Source organism: Danio rerio, chromosome 6 (genome assembly GCF_049306965.1).
Source record: "Danio rerio strain Tuebingen ecotype United States chromosome 6, GRCz12tu, whole genome shotgun sequence".
Taxonomy (NCBI): Eukaryota; Metazoa; Chordata; class Actinopteri; order Cypriniformes; family Danionidae; genus Danio; species Danio rerio.
Window position 1 is genome coordinate 11,581,382 of NC_133181.1, and position 26,087 is coordinate 11,607,468.

The 26,087-nt window shown below is 35.6% G+C and overlaps 2 protein-coding genes across 2 annotated transcripts in view; both read right to left on the reverse strand.

Annotated features, from left to right (window-relative positions):
• The window catches only part of gpr155b (G protein-coupled receptor 155b), a 698,693-nt gene that overhangs the window by 540,949 nt on the left and 131,657 nt on the right, over nt 1–26,087 (reverse strand). The gene's annotated exons all lie outside the window — the stretch shown is intronic.
• Nucleotides 1–26,087, reverse strand: part of dnah9l (dynein, axonemal, heavy polypeptide 9 like) — a 113,597-nt gene that overhangs the window by 38,364 nt on the left and 49,146 nt on the right. The window contains exons 43-59 of the mRNA XM_073953681.1: nt 25,421–25,548; nt 25,185–25,333; nt 22,880–23,030; nt 21,395–21,526; nt 21,125–21,298; nt 16,737–16,941; nt 15,169–15,334; nt 14,971–15,073; nt 11,600–11,839; nt 9,938–10,099; nt 9,650–9,843; nt 7,751–7,913; nt 7,521–7,644; nt 5,638–5,780; nt 2,625–2,786; nt 2,029–2,262; nt 1,637–1,783 (exon numbers count right to left, since the gene is read on the reverse strand). Of these exons, the coding sequence (XP_073809782.1) occupies nt 1,637–1,783; nt 2,029–2,262; nt 2,625–2,786; nt 5,638–5,780; nt 7,521–7,644; nt 7,751–7,913; nt 9,650–9,843; nt 9,938–10,099; nt 11,600–11,839; nt 14,971–15,073; nt 15,169–15,334; nt 16,737–16,941; nt 21,125–21,298; nt 21,395–21,526; nt 22,880–23,030; nt 25,185–25,333; nt 25,421–25,548 (2,777 nt within the window). The remainder of the gene's footprint in view (nt 1–1,636; nt 1,784–2,028; nt 2,263–2,624; nt 2,787–5,637; nt 5,781–7,520; nt 7,645–7,750; nt 7,914–9,649; nt 9,844–9,937; nt 10,100–11,599; nt 11,840–14,970; nt 15,074–15,168; nt 15,335–16,736; nt 16,942–21,124; nt 21,299–21,394; nt 21,527–22,879; nt 23,031–25,184; nt 25,334–25,420; nt 25,549–26,087) is intronic.

Consider the following 26,087-nt stretch of genomic DNA (forward strand, 5'->3'; position numbering starts at 1 on the left):
AAGCTTACTCGCAGTAGGTGAGAGTTTAATGTGGCCATTACTGCCACAGCATGTACAACCGCCGCTCTAAAGGAAAAATAACTAGGTATGACTGCAGTTTGTGACTATGCCGCCAGGCGGCACAAAGGGATGGAACTGAAGAAAGCTTATACATTAGCTGTAAATACTCTGCTAATTGTAAATAAAGATAAACAATGAAACAAAGCATTATAATTCCTTCATTAATCATTAAAAAGACAGCTAGGATACATTATTTAAAGGAATAAAGAATAACAAAAAAACTTTGGGGTGAAGTGCTTCAAAACAAGTCCGCTATATGCTTCAGCACCAAAACAAGAGTTGCTGTGATATTGTGTTGGTTGTTAAATAAAATAATAATCTAGCCTAAATAAAATCAAAGAAGCCTATATTCACTGAAAGAAGGATATTTCTGGTCACAGTTTGACACAGACGAGTTGACAAACCAGCACAAATCATAAGTGCTGATCGCCTCTGTGCTACCTGGAGCAGCATCGTAAACTCAACAAATAGGCTATTGATGATAAAGGGTAGGCTACAACCAACAAAACAACCTTTTCCCATTTGGAAAATTACAGTTATTAATAGTTCTTATACAATATACATTTTTTAAATAGCCTACGTAGCCTTATCTATAAATCAAACAAATGTGAAGATTTTCTTGATGTTTCCATAGTGATAACTTCGCACCAAACTGAGGCTTTCATTTTTCAGCTTATAAAATATGTATGCAAATTAATGCAAAATCATATGTAAACAACAAAATTGTTATATGCTATGTTGGTTGTTAGTGCGATAGAAAAAAAAGAAAATCTAGACAATAATATGTCTCTAAATATTAGGACTACATTGCCTCTGTATTCACTCAATATTTTTAATATATACTCAACAAATCTGTCTTGAAAACAATCTTATGAATATTACTAGTTTTTGTAAAGCTTTAATATTATAGTAATGTAGTTATAGTAATATGGAAGGTAAATCCTGCCAATTTGAAATAAAACAAATAAACATTGCAAAATAAAATGAAAACCAGATTAACAATTTCATTATAAAAAACTGTTTGCAAAAATCTGCCAAAATCAAAACTTAAATTAAATTATTTCATTGTTATTTTCATTTTCACTGTGACAACACATCGTCCCTGTCAAGTAAATAAAAAAATTAAGTTGCCAATTTAACATTTCATTTTCACTGCATTTCCGCGGCAAGACAAGCCAATGTTAAAATGAAAATCCAAACTGAAAAATAAAATGCAAACACAATTTTGTCAAAGCTTGTTATTAATGTTGACACTAGTGACACAATTCAAATTCAAATGTAAAAAGTTTTCCTTTTATAGACACTTGTATTTCAGTTTTCATTTTCAACGTCAACCTGTATGAAAAGCCTATGCTAATCAGTGGGAGGAGCTTATTGAAGTGGCGTTGATTGTTTTCAGAGCCCGAGGACAGAAGTAGGTCAGTTTTGATGGATGGAACAGTGTAAGTTACTAATGTATATATTACCACTAATATACTAATATAATCAATGATAATTATTATTATAAAAAGCAATTAAAAGCATGTGAAATTCTAATTGAATGTGATTTTGATGTTTTAGTGAATGTTTGTCTTACCTTTTTCTCCTCTGCATCTGCAACGCTCCTCTCCTGACTGAGTTTCTCACTCTGCTGGCCAATTTTAGCAATGAGAGCTTCAGTATCAGTGTTTCTTAGATGCAGCTCCACTTCCTGTATGGCCAGTTTAGCCTTCAGATCCTCCACCTAAAATAGAGATACATAATGAAATGCAACAACTAAACATAATGTGTCTGTAAGATTTATGATTAAGAAGGTGGTGTAACAATTAAACTCAAATATAGTTATTATCAATTTTCATTTCTGGTTTAATTTAATTTGTGCAACTCCTTCTGCTTCTATAATGAGATGCATTCATTGGTTGTGCCAAAATACAGACTAATCAGTTTACATTTATAAATTGTTTGGTACTTTTTTAAAGTAAAGTTGACCTGTGATGCCGTGGTCAGCAGCTTCTGCAGGCCATTCTCCAGGCGTTCTGTCTTTTGTCTCAGTTCTGTTCTCTTTGAGCCCAGCAGGTTGCCGTAAAGTTTCATGAACTCCAAGAAGCTCTTGGGTGTGGTGTAATTGAAGCGCTTTTCATTCTGCTGATACTTTACACTGACTTCATTCACACAAGTGTGAGCGAATGAGATAAACTCACTAATAGACACTCTCACATCCGGCTAAAAAAAAAAGAAAAAAGAAAAATGAAAACATCTTGTTTAATAAATCTACAGTTCTGTTAAAAACTCTAAATATATAATTAATATATTATTATTCATTTATTATTTATTTAGAAATATTTATACATAATTTCTTTATTAATATAATATATGATCATTTTCTGTAAGGACATTTTGATGCGCAGTACTTTAATAAATCAGACGCTAAATATTTGTGTTAATTTTCCTCCAATTTTTATGTTATTATATGCTAAATAAAAAAAATACTATGTATTTTTAAAAATCCTATTGACCCCCAAATTTGTCCCTGATTAAGACGCAATGCAGTGCTGTGCGGAATATTGCAATGTAGATTCTGTTACCTCCAAGTCGGGGATATTTTGTATGAAAGTGCTGCTGACGGACTGCAATGCATGCTGGGGCCAAGGATGAAACCAGTCAATGACAGTGCAGTTCACAAGAGCCGGAAACTTCCGTGCACGTGTACGAAGAGTGAAACCAACTGGAGAGAAACACAGCACCACCTACAGTGCAGAAAGGATGTCAGATCAGTTAGATGATTGTATATTAATTGGGATGCACCGATTTTTTGGCCACAAAAAATGACCAGCCATAAACAACATTATCAATTTTTTTTTATAAGAGAAAAATGAGCGAAGTAATATAGCTGTTCCTGCTGTCTGCAATAGTGCTACTGTACTGTAACACAGGGGTTCCCAAACTTTTCAGCCCGCGACCCCCAAAATAACAATGCCAGTGACTCGCGACCCCCAATATCCTCTGAGGTGGTTATAAATATAGAAACCTTGCATGCAATGACGCAGACACACCAATTAAATTTTTTTAACGTGTGTCAGTGCTTTAAATGTGCCAGAAAGTATAACCTGTTGATATAAAATCAAAATGCATCTGACGCTATTGCTGCCTTTAATATAATGTAATTACCCCAGGGGTCGTAATCCAATAGAACTAGTAACTATAAGCTACTATAGTAACTATATAGTATATAGTAACTATAAACGACTATTTTTATTTTCAGCAAAGCGATAGATAAAATATGTTAATTCTTATGGTTCAATAAAAATAAATAGATTTTTGGAAATCACCAGGCGACCCCCCTTCATTGCCCCGCGACCCCTCGGGGGGTCCCGACCCCCACTTTGAGAACCACTGCTATAACATAGCAATGCTGATAAAATGACACTTCATGTTCACTGATTTGCTGCACGCTCTGACAAATGCTCTAACAATAATAGCTTTGTAGGGCTACACATTATAAAGAAACTGTTCTAACTCTTTCTGTTGCTTAGACTTGAATAATCATTCATTTTTCTTCGGCTTGGTGCCTTTATTCATCAGGGGTCGCCACAGCGGAATGAACTGCCAGCTTATCCAGCATATGTTTTACACATGGGATGCCCTTCCAGCTGCAACCCAGCATTGGGAAACATCTATACACACTAATTTACACAATTACAGTATGGCCAATTTAGTTTATTCAATTGACCTGTAGCACATGTCTTTGGACTGTGGGGGAAACCGAAGGAAACCCACGCCAACATGGGGAGTACATGCAAACTCCACACAGAAATGCCAACTGACCCAGCCGGGACTCAAACTTGCAACCTTCTTGCTGTAAGGCAACAGTGCTAACCATTGAGCCGCCGTGTCGCCCATAAATATAATGCAGTATATTGACATTTAATATTAATACAGTGCTAGCCGAAAATATTAAAACCTGCCACTTGACAGACTTGAAAAAACTGACCTTTTTTGCTACCAGAACATGATATTATTTTTTAAAATGTTCATGAAACAGGCAGATGATACGAGTACAACATTTTTATCCATTTTTAACTAATATTTGGTGTCTGTGTTTTGCAGAAAGGAACGTGACTGTGGGACATTTACAGTGAAAATGGGCCTAGCTTGTTTTTAGCAAGCAGCAACATCCCGCTCTCCCTCGTGAAGCCAATACGGAAGTAACTGAAACTGCAATTCATCGACTGGCCTTTGGGGGCTGGCTGCAGGAACTCCATATGTTCACTGACTGCAATGCAAAACTGGCCAAATTTACAGCTGATAAAAATATATTTAGAGCCTGCTACAAAATATGGTTTAGGTTCACATAGTTACTATTAACCTTCATGACAACTGTGAGGGCGGTGAATTTTTTATAACTTATCCGTTTAGTTTATATTGAGTTCTATTAAGTCTGCATAATTAAGGGCGTGGCCACTTGAGCGACAGCTAGGTCTCGCTGGTCGCTGTCATGCCATCAGCTGATTCCGGCTGATTAGCCACTGAACTTAACATATATATTTTATTTTTGTTTTGTTTTATGTGGCTTTACACAGTCAATTGCCTTTTGGGATTATTTCTTACAATTATCAGATAATATGGCAAGCTATGGACTTATTTGTGCTCACAAAAAAAAACATTCAAGTGACCTCTTTTCACAGATGAATGAAAATTTTAGAACAGCCATCTGAAACGTTGTCACATAGTGTTACACCTGGATTTCATAAATAGCCTTGGATTTACTCACACATATTATATTTTAAGTGTTTGGAAGTAATTTGCATTTTCCGCCTGTAGAAAAACGTCTTAAAAACAATGCTTAGTAGCTCTATGTGTTACAACAGTGTTTTTAAAAGTCTTAACACTTTATTGATATAGTGTACAGCCAAGCACATGTGGTCAGAACACAAACGAGTCACAAGTAATGAACTTATAAGCGCCCCCCCCAGAAAAAAACATCTAAGCAAAATGCTAGCAGGTATCCGTTGCTCCGCTCATGCTCCACCTCTTTGCCCATGTTTGGTTACCCACGGTCGGTGCGATGATGCTCAAACAAACTGCCAATGGCTGACCACGCCCACTTGTAGCTTCATTTGCACTCTTCAGAAACTTATGGGTGATGTCATGGATATTACATCCATATCTTTTACAGTCTCTGGTTTTTAGTAAATAAAATTAACTGTATTTCCTTATGATGGTTCAATTTGATGATTTATAGAGCATAATAATTACTTTGTAGCTGTTACAATTTTTATATGGGTATTGTAAAGCCCAAGTCAACAAAACAACGAAACCTCTAAAATATGCCATTTGTTTTAATAACAATTTTGGTAACTTTACATTATCTGGCCAATTTTATGTTACTGTCCAAGTATGTGGGTATTGCCTGGTTTATTTTATTTTGGTTATTTTATTTTTTATTTAGTATAGATTAAGTTATTGGGTTGCAAAATGACATGATAAAATTATAAATAATTATTACAAAGCAGTTTCAGTTTCAGAACAAGCACATCCAGTATTTTCATTTTGGGCCAAGAATCCATATTCATGCGCTTTTGAAATAAGGCGACCGACCTTGAGCTGTCTGCGTATACGATCAATGAAGAAGTTCCAGCAGTTTTCACGAGTGTCCAGCAAACCAAGCGCCCTCAACTCCACACGAATAGACGTGACGATCATATCAATTTCTTCCTCACTAAACAGGTCAGGGATGTCCCCTATACACACAAACACATACAAAAAATAAATATAGAAACTTAGATCTACGCCACTATTCAATAAATCGATAGACAGTATAATGAAAATGAACATGAGCAATATTGAAATCATGGTCACTTCAAAATACTATAAAAATGATTTACGTGCCTTTTAAGAATATTTATGCTGTTGTACTGGCAGCAGTTGTTCATCACTGCACTAAATGCTTGAAGACTTAATAGGCGATTTGTTGTCAAACATTTACAGTTTCACATGTGTACATATTTAATCACGGTGTCTATTGAGATATATATAGTCAATATGACTATTGACTATTAAGCTTTTGTTGGTTAATTCTGTACAATAAAGGTACAATTAACATTAGTTCATTGAACTAAAGTTAGTAAATCTGTGCCTGCAGAAATTGGAGATTTTTTTAGCTCATTATTGAGTTAATTTACTTACTTATGTAACTAGTACAGGGTTGGACCCGCTTTTGCCTTCAGAACTGCCTTAATCCTTCTTGACATAGATTCAACAAGGTACTGGAAATATTCCTTTAGAGATTTTGGTCCATATTGACATAATAGCATCATGCAGTTGCTGCAGATTTGTCGGCTGCACATCCATAATGCGAATCTCCCCTACCACCACATCCCAAAGGTGCTCTATTGGATTGAGGTCTAATGAATGTGGAGGCCATTTGAGTACAGTGAACTCATTGTCATGTTTATGAAACCAGTCTGAGATGATTTACGATATATGACTAGGTGTGTTATCCTGCTGAAAGTAGCCGTCAGAGGATGGGTACACTGTGGTCATAAAGGGATGGACATGGTCAGCAACAATACTCAGGTAGGCTGTGGCGTTGACAATTGGTACTAATGGGCCCAAAGTGTGCCAAGAAAATATCCCGCACATTATTAAACCACCACCACCAGCCTGCACCGTTGATACAAGGCAGGATGGATCCATGTTTTAATGATGTTGAAGCGAAATTCTGACCCTACCATCCGAATGTTGCTGCAGAAATCGAGACTCATCAGACCAGGCAACGCTTTTCCAATCTTTGATTTTCAAATTTTGGTGAAATGTGCGAATTGTAGCCACAGTTTCCTGTTCTTAGCTAACAGGAGTGGCACCCGGTGAAGTCTTCGGCTGCTGTAGCCCGTCCTCCTCAAGTTTTGATGTGTTGTGCGTTGAGAGATGCTCTTCTGCTTACTTTGGTTGTAATGAGTGGTTATTTGAGTTACTGTTGCCTTTCTATCAGCTCGAACCAGTCTGGCCATTTTCCTCTGACACCAACAAGGCATTTGCACCAACAGAACTGCCGCTCACTGGATATTTTCTCTTTTTCGGACCGTTCTCTGTAATCCCTAGAGATGGTTGTGCATGAAAATCTGAGTAGATCAGCAGTTACTGAAATACTAAGACCAGCCCATCTGGCACGAACAACCATGCCACGTTCAAAGTCACTTAAATCCCCTTTCTTCCCCATTCTGATGCTCTGAGGTTTGAAATGAAGCAGGTCATCTTGACCATGTCTACATGCCTAAATGCATTGAGTTGCTGCCATGTGATTGGCTGATTAGAAATTTGTGTTACCGAGCAGTTGGACAGAATAATACCCATATACTTTGATAAAAGCTTCAGCAATTAAATCACAACAAAAATAAAGAAAAAATAGCCACACAAACTGAGCATTACTAACAAAACTGAGATAGAGGAGAAGAAAGTGTGGAGGTGTTTGCAGTGTGCACCTGATGCTAGCATGTCGTTGATCAGGACCAGGAATCTTTCATCTGGAATCTGGGCATCAGTGTGGAGGAAGACTGTGCCAATGTTCTTCACTCCCACCTTTATATACAATGCAGCAATATCACTCTACAGGGAAAGACAAAAGAACTGACGTAAAGGTTTTTCACAATGCTGCATATCTAAACAAAAAAAAAGAGAGATAATGAAAATGCAGTGTGTGCGGGTGTGTTACCCTAAGGTCGCTGATGCCGTAACCTTTTCTCAGTGTGATCTGAAATACTTCAAGGACGCTGAGAAAAGCAGCCAACCGACAGAGACTCTGTTTCCCACTACCACCTACTCCAATAAGCAATGCATTGCCCACAGGAGACTCAAGAATACGACTTATCCTGCAACTACACACACACATACTAGTAAAGTGTAAATTGAAACAAATGTAGAACAAAATAATTCTGAAAATATGATCTAAAAAAAGTATGGGATGCTGAGAGGAATCAAGTCAAATGAGTTTGTATAGCTTTTTCACAATACATACATATTGTATATTTTGCATTTAAGTGTACTGTATTTAAATAAAGTTGTAATATTTATATGCATAAAGCTGTGCAACAACACAGTAGAGTTGCTAGATTATAGGAATTTTAATCTTGATTATTTTGGTCAATATTGTAATATTGTTTTTTAAATAGTATTATTTTTTTTTCTACTGTGTCTATATGTATATTATATAAACACAATATCTGAGTTTATATTTACCCAGTTGAACTATTAGCCCTCCTTTGAATTTTTTTTTCTTTTTTAAATATTTCCCAAATTATGTTTCACCGATCGAGGAAATTTTCACAGTATGTCTGATAATATATTTTTTTTCTGGAGAAAGTTTTATTTGTTTTATTTCGGTTAGAATAAAAGCAGTATTAAATAAAAATAAATGTAAAAAAAAAATTTAAGGTCAAAATTATTAGCCCCTTCCAGCTATATATTTTTTCCGATAGTCTACAGAACAAACTATCGTTTAACAATAACTTGCTTAAATAACCTGCCTTAAGCCTTTAAATGTCACTTTAAGCTGTATAGAAATGTCTTGAAAAATATCTAGTCAAATATTATTACTGTCATCATGGCAAAGACAAAAAAAATCAGATATTAGAAATGAGTTATTGAAACTGTTATGTTTAGAAATGTGTTGAAAAAAAATAAAAAATAAATATATATATAGATATACGTACATACAAAGTTGAATACTAACAAAAAAGTTGCCATTATACATTTACATTTTAGAGTATAAAAACATTTTACAATTGTTGATACCACAGCAGAATAGTTAACTAAAATCAAAGCAAAACGAAAATAAAAAAAGATAAAATAAAATAATAATTGTAAAAAATACAGTAGAATAAAAATTTACAATTGAAACAAACTGCACTTTAAGAATAGTTTTCACTGTGAGACCCACATTGAAATAGTTTATTATTAAAGCTACAACAGTCCTTCAGTCAAGAGCAGTGAGTGATTTTGCCTTGTATTTTGTAGTTTGATTATTAATTATAAACACATTCGGCAGTAGAATATATATATAGTGCACTGTCGCATTAAGAGCCACACTGATTTGTCGGCTGCACACTCTCAAAATCCTTCATCAGAAATCTTTTTACAAAATTCTGCGCAGATAAAGCAAAAAAGGTCCACAGATTGATTCTGTCTGGCCCTACAAATGATAAAATAAAGCATTAAAACCAATCGACAACCTCCTGCTCTCCCTCGTGAAGCAATACGAAAGTAACTGAAACTGCAATTCATCGACTGGCCTTTAGGGGCTGACTCCAGGAACAGCAGATGTTCAATGCTAAATTGGCCAATTTTACAGCTGATAAAAACATGTTTACAGCCTGGTACAAAAGATTGTTTTGGTTCATGTAGCTAATATTACCCTTCATGATAACTGTGAGAGGGGTGAATTTTTTTTAGAACTCATCCGTTTTGCATGTTTTGTTAAGATTGTAATATATGTATGAGATGTTATGTTTGCATGAGATTTTTTTTTTTTTTGCTAATTCCGGTTTAAAACCCTGAATTGTGTGATGAATTGTTTTTTTTTTATACATATATCATCATTTTGTAGTGGCCTCACATGTGTTGCATGGCTTCCTCAAACAGCACCAGATTCATGTCAGAGTGCAGCTCATTGTAGTGCTCGAGAGCATCCATCAGTGTCTTCTGAAGCTTCTCCAGGTCAGTCACCTGCGCGTAACGCGGCTCACCCACACCATGAGCAAAATGAGAGTAGATCAATGGCTGGTTGATAAAAATAGACTCATCTATACCCTACAACACAGAATGAGAAGGGAAAAGGAAGAGCCAATTATTTTTGACAATTGGTTTTCCACGTTTTATGAAATTCTTGAGAAGTTCAGCTGACCTCAAAGTATCGCTTGCCCGTGTCCAACAGGATCTTGTTGAAGAGCTCCACATCCTTCTCCTCCATCAGTTTGTCTGAATACACACGAGACGACTCGTGCAACCATAGGTGCACTAGGTCTATAGGGTACCGCACATGCTCTGGCAGAGCAAAGAGAATTCCCTACACACACACACACACACACACACATATAAATATATAGCATAGATATATACATTAGATGTCGCCTGGCCTATTGTTGTCTATTGGACGGAATGCGTCAATAGTGCTGCCATCTTGCTACAGGGTAGCGCTTCTTTAAAATGAATGCGGGACCAAGGTACAGTGGAGGACTGTGGCCATCCGAAGCCAGAGATATACACATATACACATATATCTGTGATCGGGAGTTTTCCTGGATGTTAGTATGTAATTTTTTTCTAATTACGAAAATTATAATTTTACATCACTTTTCGCACGGGCATTCCTGACAAAAAGCTTGGTGTTTGTGTGTACAGAAATGTACTATTCACCCTCCCTGTTAAATTTGATCTAATCGTGTCCTGAAACACACCTCCTCTCCTGCTTTCACTTCTCATACTGACGGAGGGAGCGATTCGTTTGTGAATGAATCCCCCGAACGACTCTTTCACTAACGTTAGCCGACAATAATACAAGTTTCTGGCAGCGCAGCATCTCGTTGTCATATTTCTTTTGCATTGTTTGCTGATTTTATTCAACAAAACTAGCATAAGCCGAGTGTTTAGTGCAAGTTGGAGCTGCTTTGCCGTATGGTGAATGCAGTAAGTGACTGTTGTCATCAATAACGTTACCTGAATAGCACAAAAGTTCAGAACATACAAAAACAAAAAAAAAAACTTAATATTACCTATGAAATATTCAGCCTTTGTGCTTTGTTTCCTTTGTTTGCTTGTTACTACACCCGTAGACAGCTCTAAAGACCCGCATCATCACGGGAAATGACATTCAGTGCGGTTGAATGACATTTGTCCTGGGAGCACTGTACCAATGTGGCGGCGCTATTGACGCATGCTCAGGGTCCCTATGCGATATCTAGTGTATATATCTATGAATATATAGGAGCCCAGGAACGAGCATGTCAACCCTAATAAATGACAAATCTACTAGCAGAGCATATGCTGTTGAAGTCAAAATTGATAGCCCTCCTGTGATTTTTTCTTTTTCAAATATCTCCCAAATTATGTTTAGCAGAGCAAGAAATTTTTCACAGTATTCCCTATTATATTTTTTCTTCTAGAGAAAGTCTTATTTGTTTTATTTCGGCTCAAACAAAAGCAATTACATTTTTTAAAACCATGTTAAGGTCAATATTAATAGCCCCTTAAGCAATATTTTTCTATTAACTTTGCAATATTTACTATCGTAACACAATGACTTGACTAATTACCCTATTCATGCCTTTAAATATCACTTTGAGCTGAATACTAGTATGTTGAAAAAAATCTAGTAAAATATTATGTTCTGTCATCATGGCAAAGATCAAATAAATCATTAGAAATTAAGTTATTAAAACTGTTATGTTTAGAAATGTGTTAAAAAAAATCTATCCCTTAAACAGAAATAGTGAGCTGTACAGTATATAAAAAGCGGCATAACTAGGCCACAGACATACACGCATCAATCTTATTTATAGACACACACCTGGAAGATGCTAGAGATGTCCCGGAGGTTGAAAATGTAGTGGAACCGAATGGCTGTGGGCAAGAAGTTCTGGCTCATTTTCTGATGCAGGCAAATGGCGGCCTGCACCAGCGTGCTGGACATACGACTAACGCCATAACTGTAGCCACCCTGCTGGAAATGACCACTCAAAATACTGCTGTATATAGTGCTCAGGGCATCCGCACCGGGGAAATGTACAGCAAACACTGAGAAGTGTCTCTGTGAGAGGGAGAAATAAGTAAAGAAGTTTGCTTTGTAAAATAATGCATGTATTTTAAATTTATTTAATACATCAATGACATTTTAAGGCAGGTTAACTAATATTAGGTTGCTTTTATTGTGTATAGTATATCATTTTGTGGTCTGACTTCAATACTTTTAACCATCAATCTTCATTAAAAATATGGCAAGGACCTAGCACTGAACTCTGAGGCACTCCGATGGTCAGCTGATAAACCAACCATCAGGTCATCTCAGGATTTAGTGCTGGGCATTTGTGGGCTTTTTCTGTATTTAGACAGCTATGAAAAAATTGAAAGAACAATAATAACTGTCAGTTCTTCTGTATTTATCAGTTTACTTTGTATTAGGAATATTTTATTTGTAATTTGATTTGAGTATTTGTTGTGATTGAAAATCAGGTTTATGCATTTAACTCTACAAAACAGTATATGGTATTGTGTTGTTGAATATAAACATGTCGGACAATAGGGTACATTTGTGTTATTTAAAGCAAAACAAATGTTGGTCTAAATTCCAACATTTCATAAAAAATGTAATCAGTAGATTACACAAATTGTTGACAACACAAACATTTCAGTCTTTGTAACTGTTACAGTCATATGTATATGCCTGTATGTTTTGCTTGTGTGTGTGCTCTCTCTCTCTCTCTCTTTCTCTGTGTGTGTGTGTGTGTGTGTCAATTCTCAGGATCACCCACTCCAGTATGCCATTCCTCTGTGTAGATGTCAATCTCCATTACACCCTGTGACGTCATCACCTTCGCTGCCAATCAGGATTGGAGCTCAAAGTTTAAAGGAACGTGAGCGTGGAAGCTCGTTTTACTTACAGTCTTGTATGTGCGTATGTGACGATTCCCTGATCTCTGGCGTCAGCCTTCCCCTGGGATTCGAGTTCAGATGTCACGTGACATACGCAGATTACTCCATTGTCTAAACCAGTGGTTCTCAAACTTTTTTTCATCAAGTACCACCTCAGAAAAAATTGTCTCTCCAAGCACCACCAAAATGAGCAGTATTGAACTACAGTAGCACAGTAGGCCCAGTAAAGCAGCTACAACTCTGCACAGTTGAAAAACGTGGTAGATCACCTCAGAAATATAGGCTATATGTCATATATGGCATATTATATACATCATTTTTCATAAATTTTGAAATGTGTGTAGCATGTACATGACATATTTCATTTCTCCGCGTACCACTAGAAGGTACCACAGTTTGAGAACCACTGGTCTAAACACACTAGTTTAGAAATGTGCGCCACCCGCTGTAAGTTTTCTCTGTCTTTTTGGTTGGAAGAGTTGTTTTAGTTATAGTGAAAACGCTGAAGATGTTTTGTTTTTTTATTTTTTATTAGATAGTTTAGAGGGTAATTTCAGCTAGTTTGGGGTTTCGTTGTATTGCTTTCTTTTATTTAGCGCCACTTAATTCTCGTTTCCCCATCCATAATATACATTGATTTATTCTCTTTTTTTTTTGCGAGATCTTGTATATAATATTTTTGCTTTTTGGCTTTTTACTTTTGTAAATAAATTCACTTATTTGTGCAGTATTTTGGTTGTCAATTTGCTATTTTGCCACCACAAAATTTTATCACATCAAATGTTACCTCTTTTAACCCTAGAGCCAAACGAAAATCGTAACAGTAACTTCACTCATATTATTATTTACCTTACGTAGCTGTATGTAAACATATTTTAAGTGGAAAGTATATATTTCTTTGTTGCAACTAGAAAAAATTTTGGTGCAAATAAAAAATGTATAGTCCATTACTACTGTATTTTAATCTAAAAGTTTAGTTAAATTATATAAAAAATGGCTAGACAGTGACTGCACTGAAAAAAATTATTCAAAGATTATTCCTTGGATTTACTCAATTTTTTTACGTTAAGTGGTTGTAAACAGTTTATTTGGGCTGAATTTAAACAAACAAATTAAGTTGAACATTATTAAACTTAATTTGTTTGTTTAAATTCAACACAAATAAATTGTTTGCAACAGTTTTGCATGCAACACTCTTTTCAGTGTGGTTTCACACAATGTAAAAAGTAGTTGAGTTTACTGGAAAAAAAGTGTGGAACTGCCTAGAATTTCTCAAGCAAATTCATTCCGAATTTTAGACTCATAAAGATTACTCAAATTTTGTACAGGTAACTTGTAAATTTTTGTAGATATTACTACAAAACCCAAGCAATCTGAACTCAATTTGACAAGTTAATCCAACTTACAAACGCAAATTAAGCTACGTAGACACAACTTAAACAAAACAGTCATTTTAACTGCACTGCTTCTACATTTTACTAGGAAAATGTGTGGAAATTAATGCTAATGCCGTAATGCCTTACATTTTTCAAATAAGTTGTACTCAAAAATCTAAATGAATAAAACAAAGAACGACAAAAGACTGACACAACATTGGGATATTTCTGTGACTTGACTTGTTTGAGTCTCACAAAAACTGACTTGTTTAAGACTTGCGGGTAAAGACTTCGAGACTTACTTGTGACTTGATGACAAAATTGTTGGGTGAACTATCCCTTCAAGAACTCCATAACAAATTAAACCTGTCCTATCTCAGCAACTTCTCTTTCCAGGTTCATTTTATGTCTACACTAAACACAATACTGGAAATGTATTGATTGTTATAATAACGAACATTCATTTATTTATTCATTCATTTTCTTTTCGGCTTAGTCCCTTTATTAATCAGGGGTCGCCACAGCGGAATGAACCACCAACTTATCCAGCATATGTTTTACGCAGCGGATGCCCTTCCAGCCACAGCCCAACACTGGGAAACAACCATACACTCTCTTTTAAACACATACACTACGAACAATTTAGCTTATTCAATTCACCTACAGCGCATGTCTTTGGACTTGTCGGGGAAACAGATGCACCCAAAGGAAACCCACGTGACCACAGGGAGAGCATGCAAACTCCACACAGAAATGCCAACTGACTAAGCCGGGGCTTGAACCAGCGACTTTCTTGCTGTGAGGCGATCGTGCTACCGACTGCGCCACAGTGACGCCCATAACGAACATTCAAGAGTGAATTATTGCTTTTGTTACTTTCAGATGGCATGTTATGTAAGGGCTGTCATGTTACCTGCAGACGAGGGTTAATTGAAAAGCTTCCTGCTGTTGGGTTCATACAGGTGATGTACTGACAGTTATGAATCTCCTTGAGGACTAGTCTCTGACGGTCATACCTACAAAACACAAATATTTAAGCGAATCAAATTAAGCACATTTAAAATTTTCAATCCCATTTCATCTATAGGCTTTTGATGCATGTTTAACATACCAGTGGGAGTAGTCAAGGTGCTGTCTGATAAGGGTATGAGGCTGAACGGTGCCATACGCATCTACCTCAGGCATATTCAGGTCATCTACAAAGTAAATGAGCTTCTTGGTACCAGGAGGAGCAAAGTTCCGCCCTGCCTTTTTTTCCAGAGGCTTCTCCAGCACACCTACAGTCAAACAACCAGAATTAAAATAATGCTTGGATTTGTACAGTGATGACAACTTTTAAGATTAAAATCATGATTTTATTTACTTTTGAAGGGATTTTAAATTTATTGTATGTTTTTTCTCTATGTGCACTAGACTTATGATGGTATTAGATTTTCTTGTTACAACAATTGCAGAAGCTTTTATCAGGACATATTGTATTATCATGATATTGATCTAAGCTACATAAAGGTTACTTTAAGGGCGTACTCACACTATGCTATCTGAATCGTGCCCAGGCCCGTTTCCCGGATCGTTTGAGAAGTGTGAGTGCTCTGAATTGGGCTCAGGCATGGTTCACTTGGCCGGCCCTGGTCCGGTTGGAAGAGGTGTGCCAGAGCACGGTTCACTTGTAGTGTGAGTGCAAAGCATGTCAAAGCTCCAAACTAAAGATGAGACGTGACTTTTACTAAAACGATATAACTAGAGAAATCTCCACTGTGCTGAGCGAGAGCGCTTACTGAACAGCGCATCATCGATGATGTAAGTGTGCCCAGGCCAGAATGTAATGTGTGTGCAGGCCGTCGAGGAAGACAGGAAGGGGGACAAGCGTGCTTTGGCCCGGTTCAAGGCAACTGTACATAGTGTGAGTATGCCCTAACAGGTATAACAACAAAAAATGTGTATTTGTCTATTGTTTTCTTGAATGTAAATATTCAGAGAGAACAAATGTTTAAAAATTAAATTATAAAGGGATTCTTATGTCCAAAAATGTAACATTATACAGTCTCTAGGTTCTAGGGTTAGTAAACATTAGTTAATGCATTAAAATCCCACAATTATTACAGATACTATAATAATGTTAGATAAAAAAAACTATAAATCCCACAATTATTACAGATACTATAATAATGTTAGATAAAAAAACTATAAATCCCACAATTATTACAGATACTATAATAATGTTAGATAAAAAAAACTATAAATCCCACAATTATTACAGATACTATAATAATGTTAGTTAAAAAAAACTATAAATCCCACAATTATTACAGATACTATAATAATGTTAGATAAAAAAACTATAAATCCCACAATTATTACAGATACTATAATAATGTTAGTTAAAAAAAACTATAAATCCCACAATTATTACAGATACTATAATAATGTTATTTAAAAAAAAACTATAGTTAAAAAAAAAACAATTACGACCTTTGTTGCTTTTGCCAAAATGTTCAAATACACTGTACAAGTTTCAATTATAAACAATTATACACATTAGTTTGAAGTGTTCATGATAACAATATTTCTGATTTTCATTATCACATGATATTGTTTTATTGAATATGTCTTGAGTGCACTTATGACTTTATGGAAGCTTGCGATATAAATGTATACAGCTTTCAGAATCTCACTTACGCTGCAACATAGCTGAAGTTGTGTAGTAATTGAATGGCACTTTGGCAACCATGAATTCCTCTTTGAGTTTGGAAATCTTGTCCCAGACCAGGATAGTTTTCCCAACACCAGCATTACCTACAAGCATCACTGGCTTCCCCTTCTGCAGAAGTAACTCGATGAAGTATGTCAAGCAAATTGTCTCTGCAGAGTGCACCAATACAGTCTGTACGCATGGACAAAAAAATTGAAAACATATTTACTGAGCAACAGTTAGGTACAGGAGTGATTTACAGCACTTAACTTACATACAGTAGGTTTAGATTATTTATATTCTTAGAATCATAGATGCAGACAATAATAGCTATATTTATATTCAAAATTTCATAGGCCAAACTGCAATATAGCCTTAAACATTTGTGAATAAAACACTAAGACTGCTCTTTGGGAGCGCAGCCAATCAAAAGAGTTATTTATAATGAACCACGTTGATTATGGTCTTTGGCTAAGGCATTTTAATGACCCAAACAACATTTCAGATGTTGTGCAATTTGGTCGGTTCACTGGTTTGTCCATAAATACCAACCCATCACACCCTAGTTCTAACAGAAAAGCTAAGTGCACCTGTTAAAAACAATATCACATGACTTTTTTAGGCACACTTTTTTGGCTGTAATTTTCTTTCACACCATTAGAGGGTGTATAATGTATTTATGCTCTCTTAGCTATGACCTGGGGGGTGTAGAAGAAGGTCAAACTCTTTGGGCTCTATTTTGACAGTTCATGCGCAAAACAGAAAGCGCAGGGCGCAAACACTTTCAGGGCGTGTCAGAATCCATATTTGCTCATTTAAGGACGGGAAAATCCGCTTTGCGCTGTGGCGCATGGTTTAAAAGGGTTGAGTGTATTTACTTAATGAGTTATAGGTGTGTTTTGAGAATAAACCAATCAGAGTCTTATCTCCCATTTCCTTTAAGAGCCAGCTGCGTCGCGCCATAAGCGCATTTGCTATTTACAGGACGTAAAGTAAGTGGAAGTGGAAAAACTGAGCATTTCACAAGCAAACAGTTAACAGTTTTTTTTTTTACAGAAAACAGTTAAACAGAGCATCTACTGCGCAAGAATGAGAGATAGTCAATCTACTTTCACTTTCGCTCTTGGATAGGGAAACCTTTACGCACAGATATCAATTAGCCTGTAAATAATTAATTTCATTTGTAAAGCGGAAATATTTGTTTCAAAACTATTTCTGTATTCAGTTCTAATTTCCAGCAAACGAATAAATGAACAATAATAACAAAGTGTGCTCAAAAACCTGAGTTATATCCTAAAACACATGCTGTGCCCCATAGGGTCTAAAACCTGCAGGTGGGCAAATCTAAGCTTGTTTTTAATAAAACAAATATAAATATGGATATAATAAAAAATACTGCTAATAATAATAACATTATACAAAAGCAAATTGTTATGAATGAACTGAAAAAGCCTCCCGAGATGAAGAAGGTAAAAAACAGTGGTTTTTCATATTTATGTAGGCTAATAATAATAAAAAATAATATGTTTTGTAATATTTGAATCCTTTATATTTATATCCTATATATATTCTTATTATATCCTATATATAGGCCTATCCTTAATATTTTAATTTTTTCATATGTAAAGATATTTGCGTATTGCTCTACATCTTGTGTGTAGGCTATTAAGCAGTGTGTAAGTGAGTTTAGACCGGGTTTGTTTTGGTCTAATGAAAAATCTATTATAGTTTCTCAAAATAGCAACGCAACAGCAGTGCGCCTCAGAAAGCCTTCCTTTTTAGACCAGAACGCCTATGGGCGCACATATGAGTGCAAATGCATTTGCTATTTAAAGAGCGTGGCGCAACGCCTCAAAACGACTCTTGCGCCAAGCTGAAACTAGCAAACAAGTATTGCGCAACGCCTTGCGCCACACTGCGCCGGGTGTATGATAGGGCCCTTTGACTGTAAAGGACTTTAGCATCTGCTTGTTAAGTTGTGATGTATTGGTGACGTATGGAATACTGTTTCCGGGCCCACGCGCTACTCATTTGAACTGAGAAAATATTCGGTTATGGACATTTTTTAGTCCTATCAACCATTAAAGTGATTTTTTAAAATGAAATCATAGTGTACACATCAGTCTCTGGACTTGCTGCCTCACAAGTACCAAAAATCACTTTCTGGCCATCGGATATTAGGCATATATTTATATATATATATATTGATCGTGATTTTCGAAAGTATTACATTGCTTTGTAAACGTTTATTATTACCATTTGATGAGTTTCTCTATAAAGTCTGACAGAGCACTTGGACCCGGAAGCCACTTCACGTGACGTCACACTTAACAAGCGGATAGGTTTATGTTAATTTTGATGCTTACTTTTTTTTTTTTACTTTTGACGAAATGGACCATAAATGGATTGGAATATTCAACTTTATTTTAAAAGGTATGGACATCTCGTTTTATTATCAAACTGTTCAAGAAACAAAGACATCAGAACCAACAATCTAATTATATGCATCTACATACAATACATAGTAAAATTACTTTAGTAATTGTGTTTCCATTGTAGTTTATGCGCATATTTTAATTGGATACAAAGTTTATCCTACTAATTTGTATGTTTAAATGCACATTTTCAAATATGTATGCACATCTTGGCATTTCCATTAAGCATTTATTATCTTATAGTGCTAAATGCACATCAAAATATGTAGATGGAAACATAGCTACTGAAACTGAGAGATTTGTTACTTTAAAGGCCCAGTCACACATTCAAGAAAAAAAATAATAAAAAGCATTCCTATTTGTAACTTTAAATCAGAATTATTAAACGTATCCTTGAAAAAAACATAATTTTGCTATACAATTATAATGATATTATAGATATTATTATAGTTAGCATTTTAATTTCTGAACCATCCCACTAAAGGGGACCTATTATGCAAAAATCACTTTTATAAGGGGTTTAAACACAGTTGTGTGGCAACAGTCTGTGAATATAGCCAGCTTCTAATAGTAAAAATGTATTAATTAGATTTTTTTATAATCAAACAAAAAACAGTTTGCAGAAACACTTTGATTGACATTCTCCCTTTGTGCATGTCATTGGAAAGGGGAAAGCCCTGCCCATTGGTGACAATCTCTCCCTCATTAGCATAGGACGTTAGTCTTGTTTTTGAATCTGCCACTATGCTGACACACAGGTCTTTGTAGCTCGGCCCTCTTTTGAAAGGAGAACAGTCTCATTTAAATTTAAAGTGACAGTCATTAAAATGGTACAATTGGGATCAAAGCCTAAAAGGGTCAGTTTCAAAGAGTTATTAAACATTATTTGTTGGATATTTTAAGCTGAAACTTCAAAAACACACTCTAGGGACATCAGAGACTTATTTGACCTTTTTTGTTAAACGGGCATAACACAGTAGGTGACACTTTAATATGAGCATTAACGCTGCGCCTTGTACCGCCACCGCTGTAAAGGAGTAAGAACGTGTTTTTTAGGTATGACCGCAGTTTGCGACTGTGCCGCCAGGGGGCACAAAGAGACGGAATAGGAACGTACAGAAATAGCCTATACTTTGCTACTTGTAAATGACGATGAAACAATGAAACAAAGCATTATAATTCCTTCATTAATCATTAAAAACTTGTTAACAAGCTTTATTGTTATTGTAAACTTGTTAGGTGAAATGAGGATTCATTTTGGAAAGTAAAATTTAAGAAATAAAAGACAACTAAAATTAAGGCACCAGCATACATACAAATAAATAGGCATAAACGAATAAATAAATAAATAAATAAATAAAGCAGTGTTTTAACCTATATATAGAGAGATGTACAGTGTTATTTTAAAGACAGTCAAATAATAAGCTTTTTCATTTACGTTTTCATTAACAGTTTTCACTAACATTTTCGTTGTTGATTATTTTTAACTATCTCACTTTATGTGTCAATTATTATACATAAATAACAAATTAATAATTAAATAGGCCTAAATAATTATTAATTTAAAGACATTACCAGCGGAACATTGAGAAAACGGTCTGGCGCTATTTTTATATAAGCCTATTATAATTTTAATGAAAGCTACAAAGTGGGCTAGATTATTTTAAATCTAGCCTATATTGTTTAATTAATTCCTTTTGTCTCTGTTACTTGCAGTTCAATGTGTGTGCGCTGAGAGACAACAAGGCAATATTGACCTTTTTTATAGGCTGTAGGCTACTAGAATATATAATAATTTCAGTTTTTTACATATAGTATTGCATTATTTGCATAGACAGTCCCCTTTAAGACAATGCAAGAATACAGCATTGAATAACGTTTTATGAAAGCTAAGTACATATCAGATATTTTCTGCATTTTGTCATTTGTTCGAAACTGACCTGCAAAGGGATGTCAGGCTCCAGCTCAAAGGGAGGTGTGCGTTCGCTCCATGGCGTGAAGCGCTTGGTGTTTGGGTCGATGTAGTAATCAAACACTGAACCTTGAGAAGGAAACTTCACCGCTCTCATCTCCTTACACCACCAACGACTGAACTCTGAACGATAGTCTATTAGCTGGTCAAAGAAAATGAATAAATAATAAGAGAGAGAATTTCAAAGTGAAGATCACAACGCTTACAGCAAAGATAGTTGAAAAACTTGCAGACTGACATGGTCCTGAAAAAGAGCTCCTCCAAAGGCCCAAACACTTGCAAACACAAAGTAGAGCTCATAGAGTTCACGAGGAGAGTCTGGAGGTGTGTTTTCATCAGTCAGCAAGCAGTCCAGCAGACAACACAGAGTCTAGATACATACAAACAAAGGTCCCACGTTAAAGTTTCAGAAACAGTGTGTTAACATTTATACAGTTGAAAAAAATAGTATCCCCCCTCTGAAGCATATTTTATTTTAATTTTTTCCAAATATTTTCTGAGTGATGTTTTATGTTTATAATTGTAGTTTTACTTATTTTAGTTTGACTGGAATAAAAGCAGTTTTTAAAGGTCAATATCATTAGCTCTTCTGATTGGTCCACTGCTGTGAAACTGACAGTGATGAGCAGCATTGCATGTGAAAGTTGAAGATCTTTCAAATTCAAACAGCGTCTAAAAACACTTTAAAAAGACATGAGTATAACGATCACACATTTCTGTCAACCACGAGTTTACATAGACAACCAATAAAAAAATAGAGCATTGAAAAAGAAAAACACGTTCTTTGTAAATGACCCCTTATTCAGTATTATTAGTCCTCTTAAGATTTTTTTTTCACTGTTAGGGCTAATTCACACCAAATGATTTTACTTCTAAAAAGCGAGAGACAATGGTATAGCTTAAACAAAAAAGCATAGCTTAAACACAAGGGTATCCGGACAGAAATTTGCAACGATTGGCTCACCTCTGAGCTCTACTAATTGGTCCACTGCTGTGGAATTGACAGTGATGAGCAGCACTATGTGTGAAAGTAGCCAGCAGCTAGTTTCTGCAACTCTCACATGGTGGTCCACTGAAGCTAAGTAGGGCTGCGCCCGGTCAATTCCTGGATGGGAGCCCTCATGGGAAAGCTAGGTTGCTGCCGAAAGTGGTGTTAGTGAGGCCAGCAGGAAGAGCCTAACATGCAGTCTGTATGGGTCCTAACGCCCCAGTATAGTGAAAAGGAATGCAGCTCAGAGAGTGCCGTCTTTCGGGTGGGACGTTAAACCGAGGTCCCGACTCTAAACACTTAAAAAACACTTTTAAAAGATGTGAGCGTAATAATCACACACTTCTGTCAACCACGTGTTTCCATTAAAAAAAAAGAATAAACGCATTGTGTGAACAACCCCTATTTCAATAACTTGTCTAATTAAACTAACTTGCCTAGTAATCCTAATAAACTAGTAAAGCCTTTAAATGTCACTTTAAGCTGATTACTAGTATCTTGCAAAATAACTACAAAATATTATGTATCATCATCCTGGCAAAGATAAAAGAACTCATTATTATAAATGAGTTATTAAAATCATTATGTTCGAAAATGTGTTGAAAAAAAATCTTCATTCTGTTGAACAGCACTTAGGGAATCATTGTAAAATAATAAAAAATTAAACTGGATAACTAATAATTTAGACTTCAACTGTATGTAGGCTGTGTGTGTGGGTCGGGCTGTGCTTCGCACCTGTACCATGCTTGTCTCAGGTATAGGTGTGATCGTCTTAAGGTTGCATCTGACCTGCTCCAGACAGTAGGGAACATACTTGTCGAACAATATAGTGAGATTTGCTCGCTCGGACTGGGCCTGACGTGTGTCTATCCAGCTTGTCACATACCTGTCAATTAAAATGAAGAATTGAGTGTCTAAAAAACAAAAACCTACCCTAGCACACAAAGTATGGGGTCAGTAAGCATTTTTTGAAAAGAAAGCAATATTTTTCATCATGAATGGGCTAAATTGAGCAGAACTGAAAGTAAAGACATTTATGCTATATATAACACTACAATTACAGTATGTGCTGCAATAATTTTGTAAAAATTATGATATATATATATATATATATATATATATATTAGAACTCTTTGAACAAAATATTTTATAATTATGTTTTTTTTAAATGTTCTATTTTTAAAGTTCTGAATAAATGTATTACAATTTTTACAAAATTTTAGCAGCAAATATACAGTAATATTTATATATTATTACAACAATATTTGAATATTTTGAAAATACGTTTCTTAAGCAGCAAATCAGCCAAAGAAAATCAGCTGAAATAGCACAGGTATAAATTACATTTAAAAGTATCTTATAATTGATTTTTTTTTTAAATCTTTATCTGATTTTATAAAATCATAAAATCAGATAAATATCTGGCAATAGCCAAAAATCCACTACATTGGTGAAAAGTATTGTTTTTCCTTTTAGGCTAAGAAATAATTTAGAACCGTGGTTATTGAAATAATTGGTAGGCCTAAATAAGCGACTACAGCTCTGCACAGTTCACAAACATGGCAGATAAAATCTTTTAGGAATGTTTTCCTCCAGCGATGAAATCATTAAAAATCTCTTTTACCCATGCGGGCCAGCCCAGGTGCTCCCCGGGCGGGCCAGCCTATGTTGGCCCCACACGGGCCATCCCAGGTGGGCCCACGCGGGCAAGCCCAGGTATAAGCCCAGCTATATATAAATATTCCTTTATTAGGTACATTTTACTAGAACCAGGTTGGACCCCCATTCGCCTTCAGTACTGTCTTAATCCTTCATGGCATAAATTCAAGTTACTGGAAATATTCCTTAAGGATTTTGGTCCATATCGGCCATCCCATCTAGGTGAATTCAGGGCACGTGCCCCAGTTAAAATCGCCAGGGCCCCAGTAAATGCTTTGAGGTACGATTTACTTTATATGCAAGTGTATTTACTAATATATCCCGGAATAAAGATGTTATCCTCTCTCTTTATTCTTTTCTGCTCTGCTCCCGGTGTAAGTCAGCCACTTTAAACATAATAAATAGTTTGAACAATAACACACTTAAAGGTAAAAATAAAGATAAATAAAACGTCAACGTTTAAATTAAAATGTGATTTTAAAAGTTTATTAAAAATGCCACTGTTCTTAAAACGTTTAAAGAAACCTGCTGTACTTGAATGTAAAGTATTATCATAAAGTAGCCTATTCATCAAAACCTGCAAATGTTTCTTGGACCTCATAAATATTGGTTATATACATATTTCATCAATTTTGAAATATATATGTTTTATGTATATATGACTTACTTGTATATCTTTAAAATCTAAACATTAACTTGTATTTTAAATATATGAATTGTATTTACATGTTTAAATTAGAAACTAGATCTGCTTACTGCTCGTTAGAGTAGGCTATGTGTGTCAGAGAAGCAAGTGATTAAACTATACCTGTCTACACTGTGATAAAAATTTACGAGATATGCCCCCAACAACTGTTTCAAGTATGGGGAGGAAACAACCTCAAATGATAGAATACATAACAAACATTAGAAAAATAAAAATAAAATAAAAAGTTTAGCCTACTAAAATCAAAAGTGTGTTAATTTCTTTTGCTTGAATTATTCAGCGATTCCTCTGAGTACCACTAGAAGCCTGCGTACCACTTGTAGTACATGTACCACAGTTTGAGAACTACTGATTTAGAAATTAAGTCAAGATTATGTTCCTTTAAGACATTTTTTTAAGTGTCATGCTGTAAATATATAATAAAAAGTCATTTGCATTGCTAACAATTAAACTTAAAGTACATTTCTCAGTATAATAACGTCTTAACCTAATAAATCATACATCAATAGCATGATTATTTATCCCCCAACACCTCAAGAATATCCTCCCTTACTGTATTTTGAGAAGTTTAAATTCAGAAATCTTACAGACACTAAACGTTTGAATTGAAGTGTACACTAACAGGAAGGAAATGAGTTTGAGAAATATGTCAGTGAAATGAAATCTGTCACTTACGAACTCCAGCCCAGATCCTGAGGGTTCACATAGAGAATTCCAGCCCTTGATACAGTGGCCGGTGTTGCAGCTTTCAAATGGCTTATCTCAAACAGCAAGCGCATGGAAGGGGCCAGTGATATCCGCTCGTTACTGGCCAAGGTAAGCACCTAATATATACACAAGTATATACAGACACTCAGTACACACACAGTACAGTCATTGTGACATTATTGTTTTAAGTCATTCTGCCGAACCTTATTATCATCCATGACAGTGTTCAGGGATTCAATCCACATGGGGTCAATGTCGCCATCTAGAACAATCCACTTCGGCCCATCATGAGAGATGCCAGAAAGCTCTCTCATAGTGGAAGAAAATAGACCTAAGCACCAACAAAAAAAGCTTTGATCACACAAACACGCTATTCATGAGTTTGTACACATATAAAGTGGCCCCAACATATATTCAGAACAGATATCAGTGGATTTAATACTTGAATATCTTATTGTTGCTTTTGAATTAAGCTACCATTTTAACTTTTTCATGTTTTATTGTATCAACATGTCAAAATATGGGTAACACGGTGGCTCGGTGGTTAGCACTGTCGCCTCACAGCAAGAAGGTCGCTGGTTCGAGTCCCAGCTGGGTCAGTTGGTATTTCTGTGTGGAGTTTGCATGTTCGTGTGGGTTTCCTCTGGGTGCTCCATTTTACCCCACAGTCCAAAGAAATCCGGTATAAGTCAATTGAATAAACTGAAATTAACCGTAGTGTATGTGTGAATGAGTGTGTATGGATGTTTCCCAGTACTGGATTGCAGCTGGAAGGGCACCCGCTGTATAAAACATATGCTGGATAAGTTGGCGGTTCATTCCGCTGTGGCGACCCCTGATGAATAAAGGGATTAAGCTGAAGAAAAATGA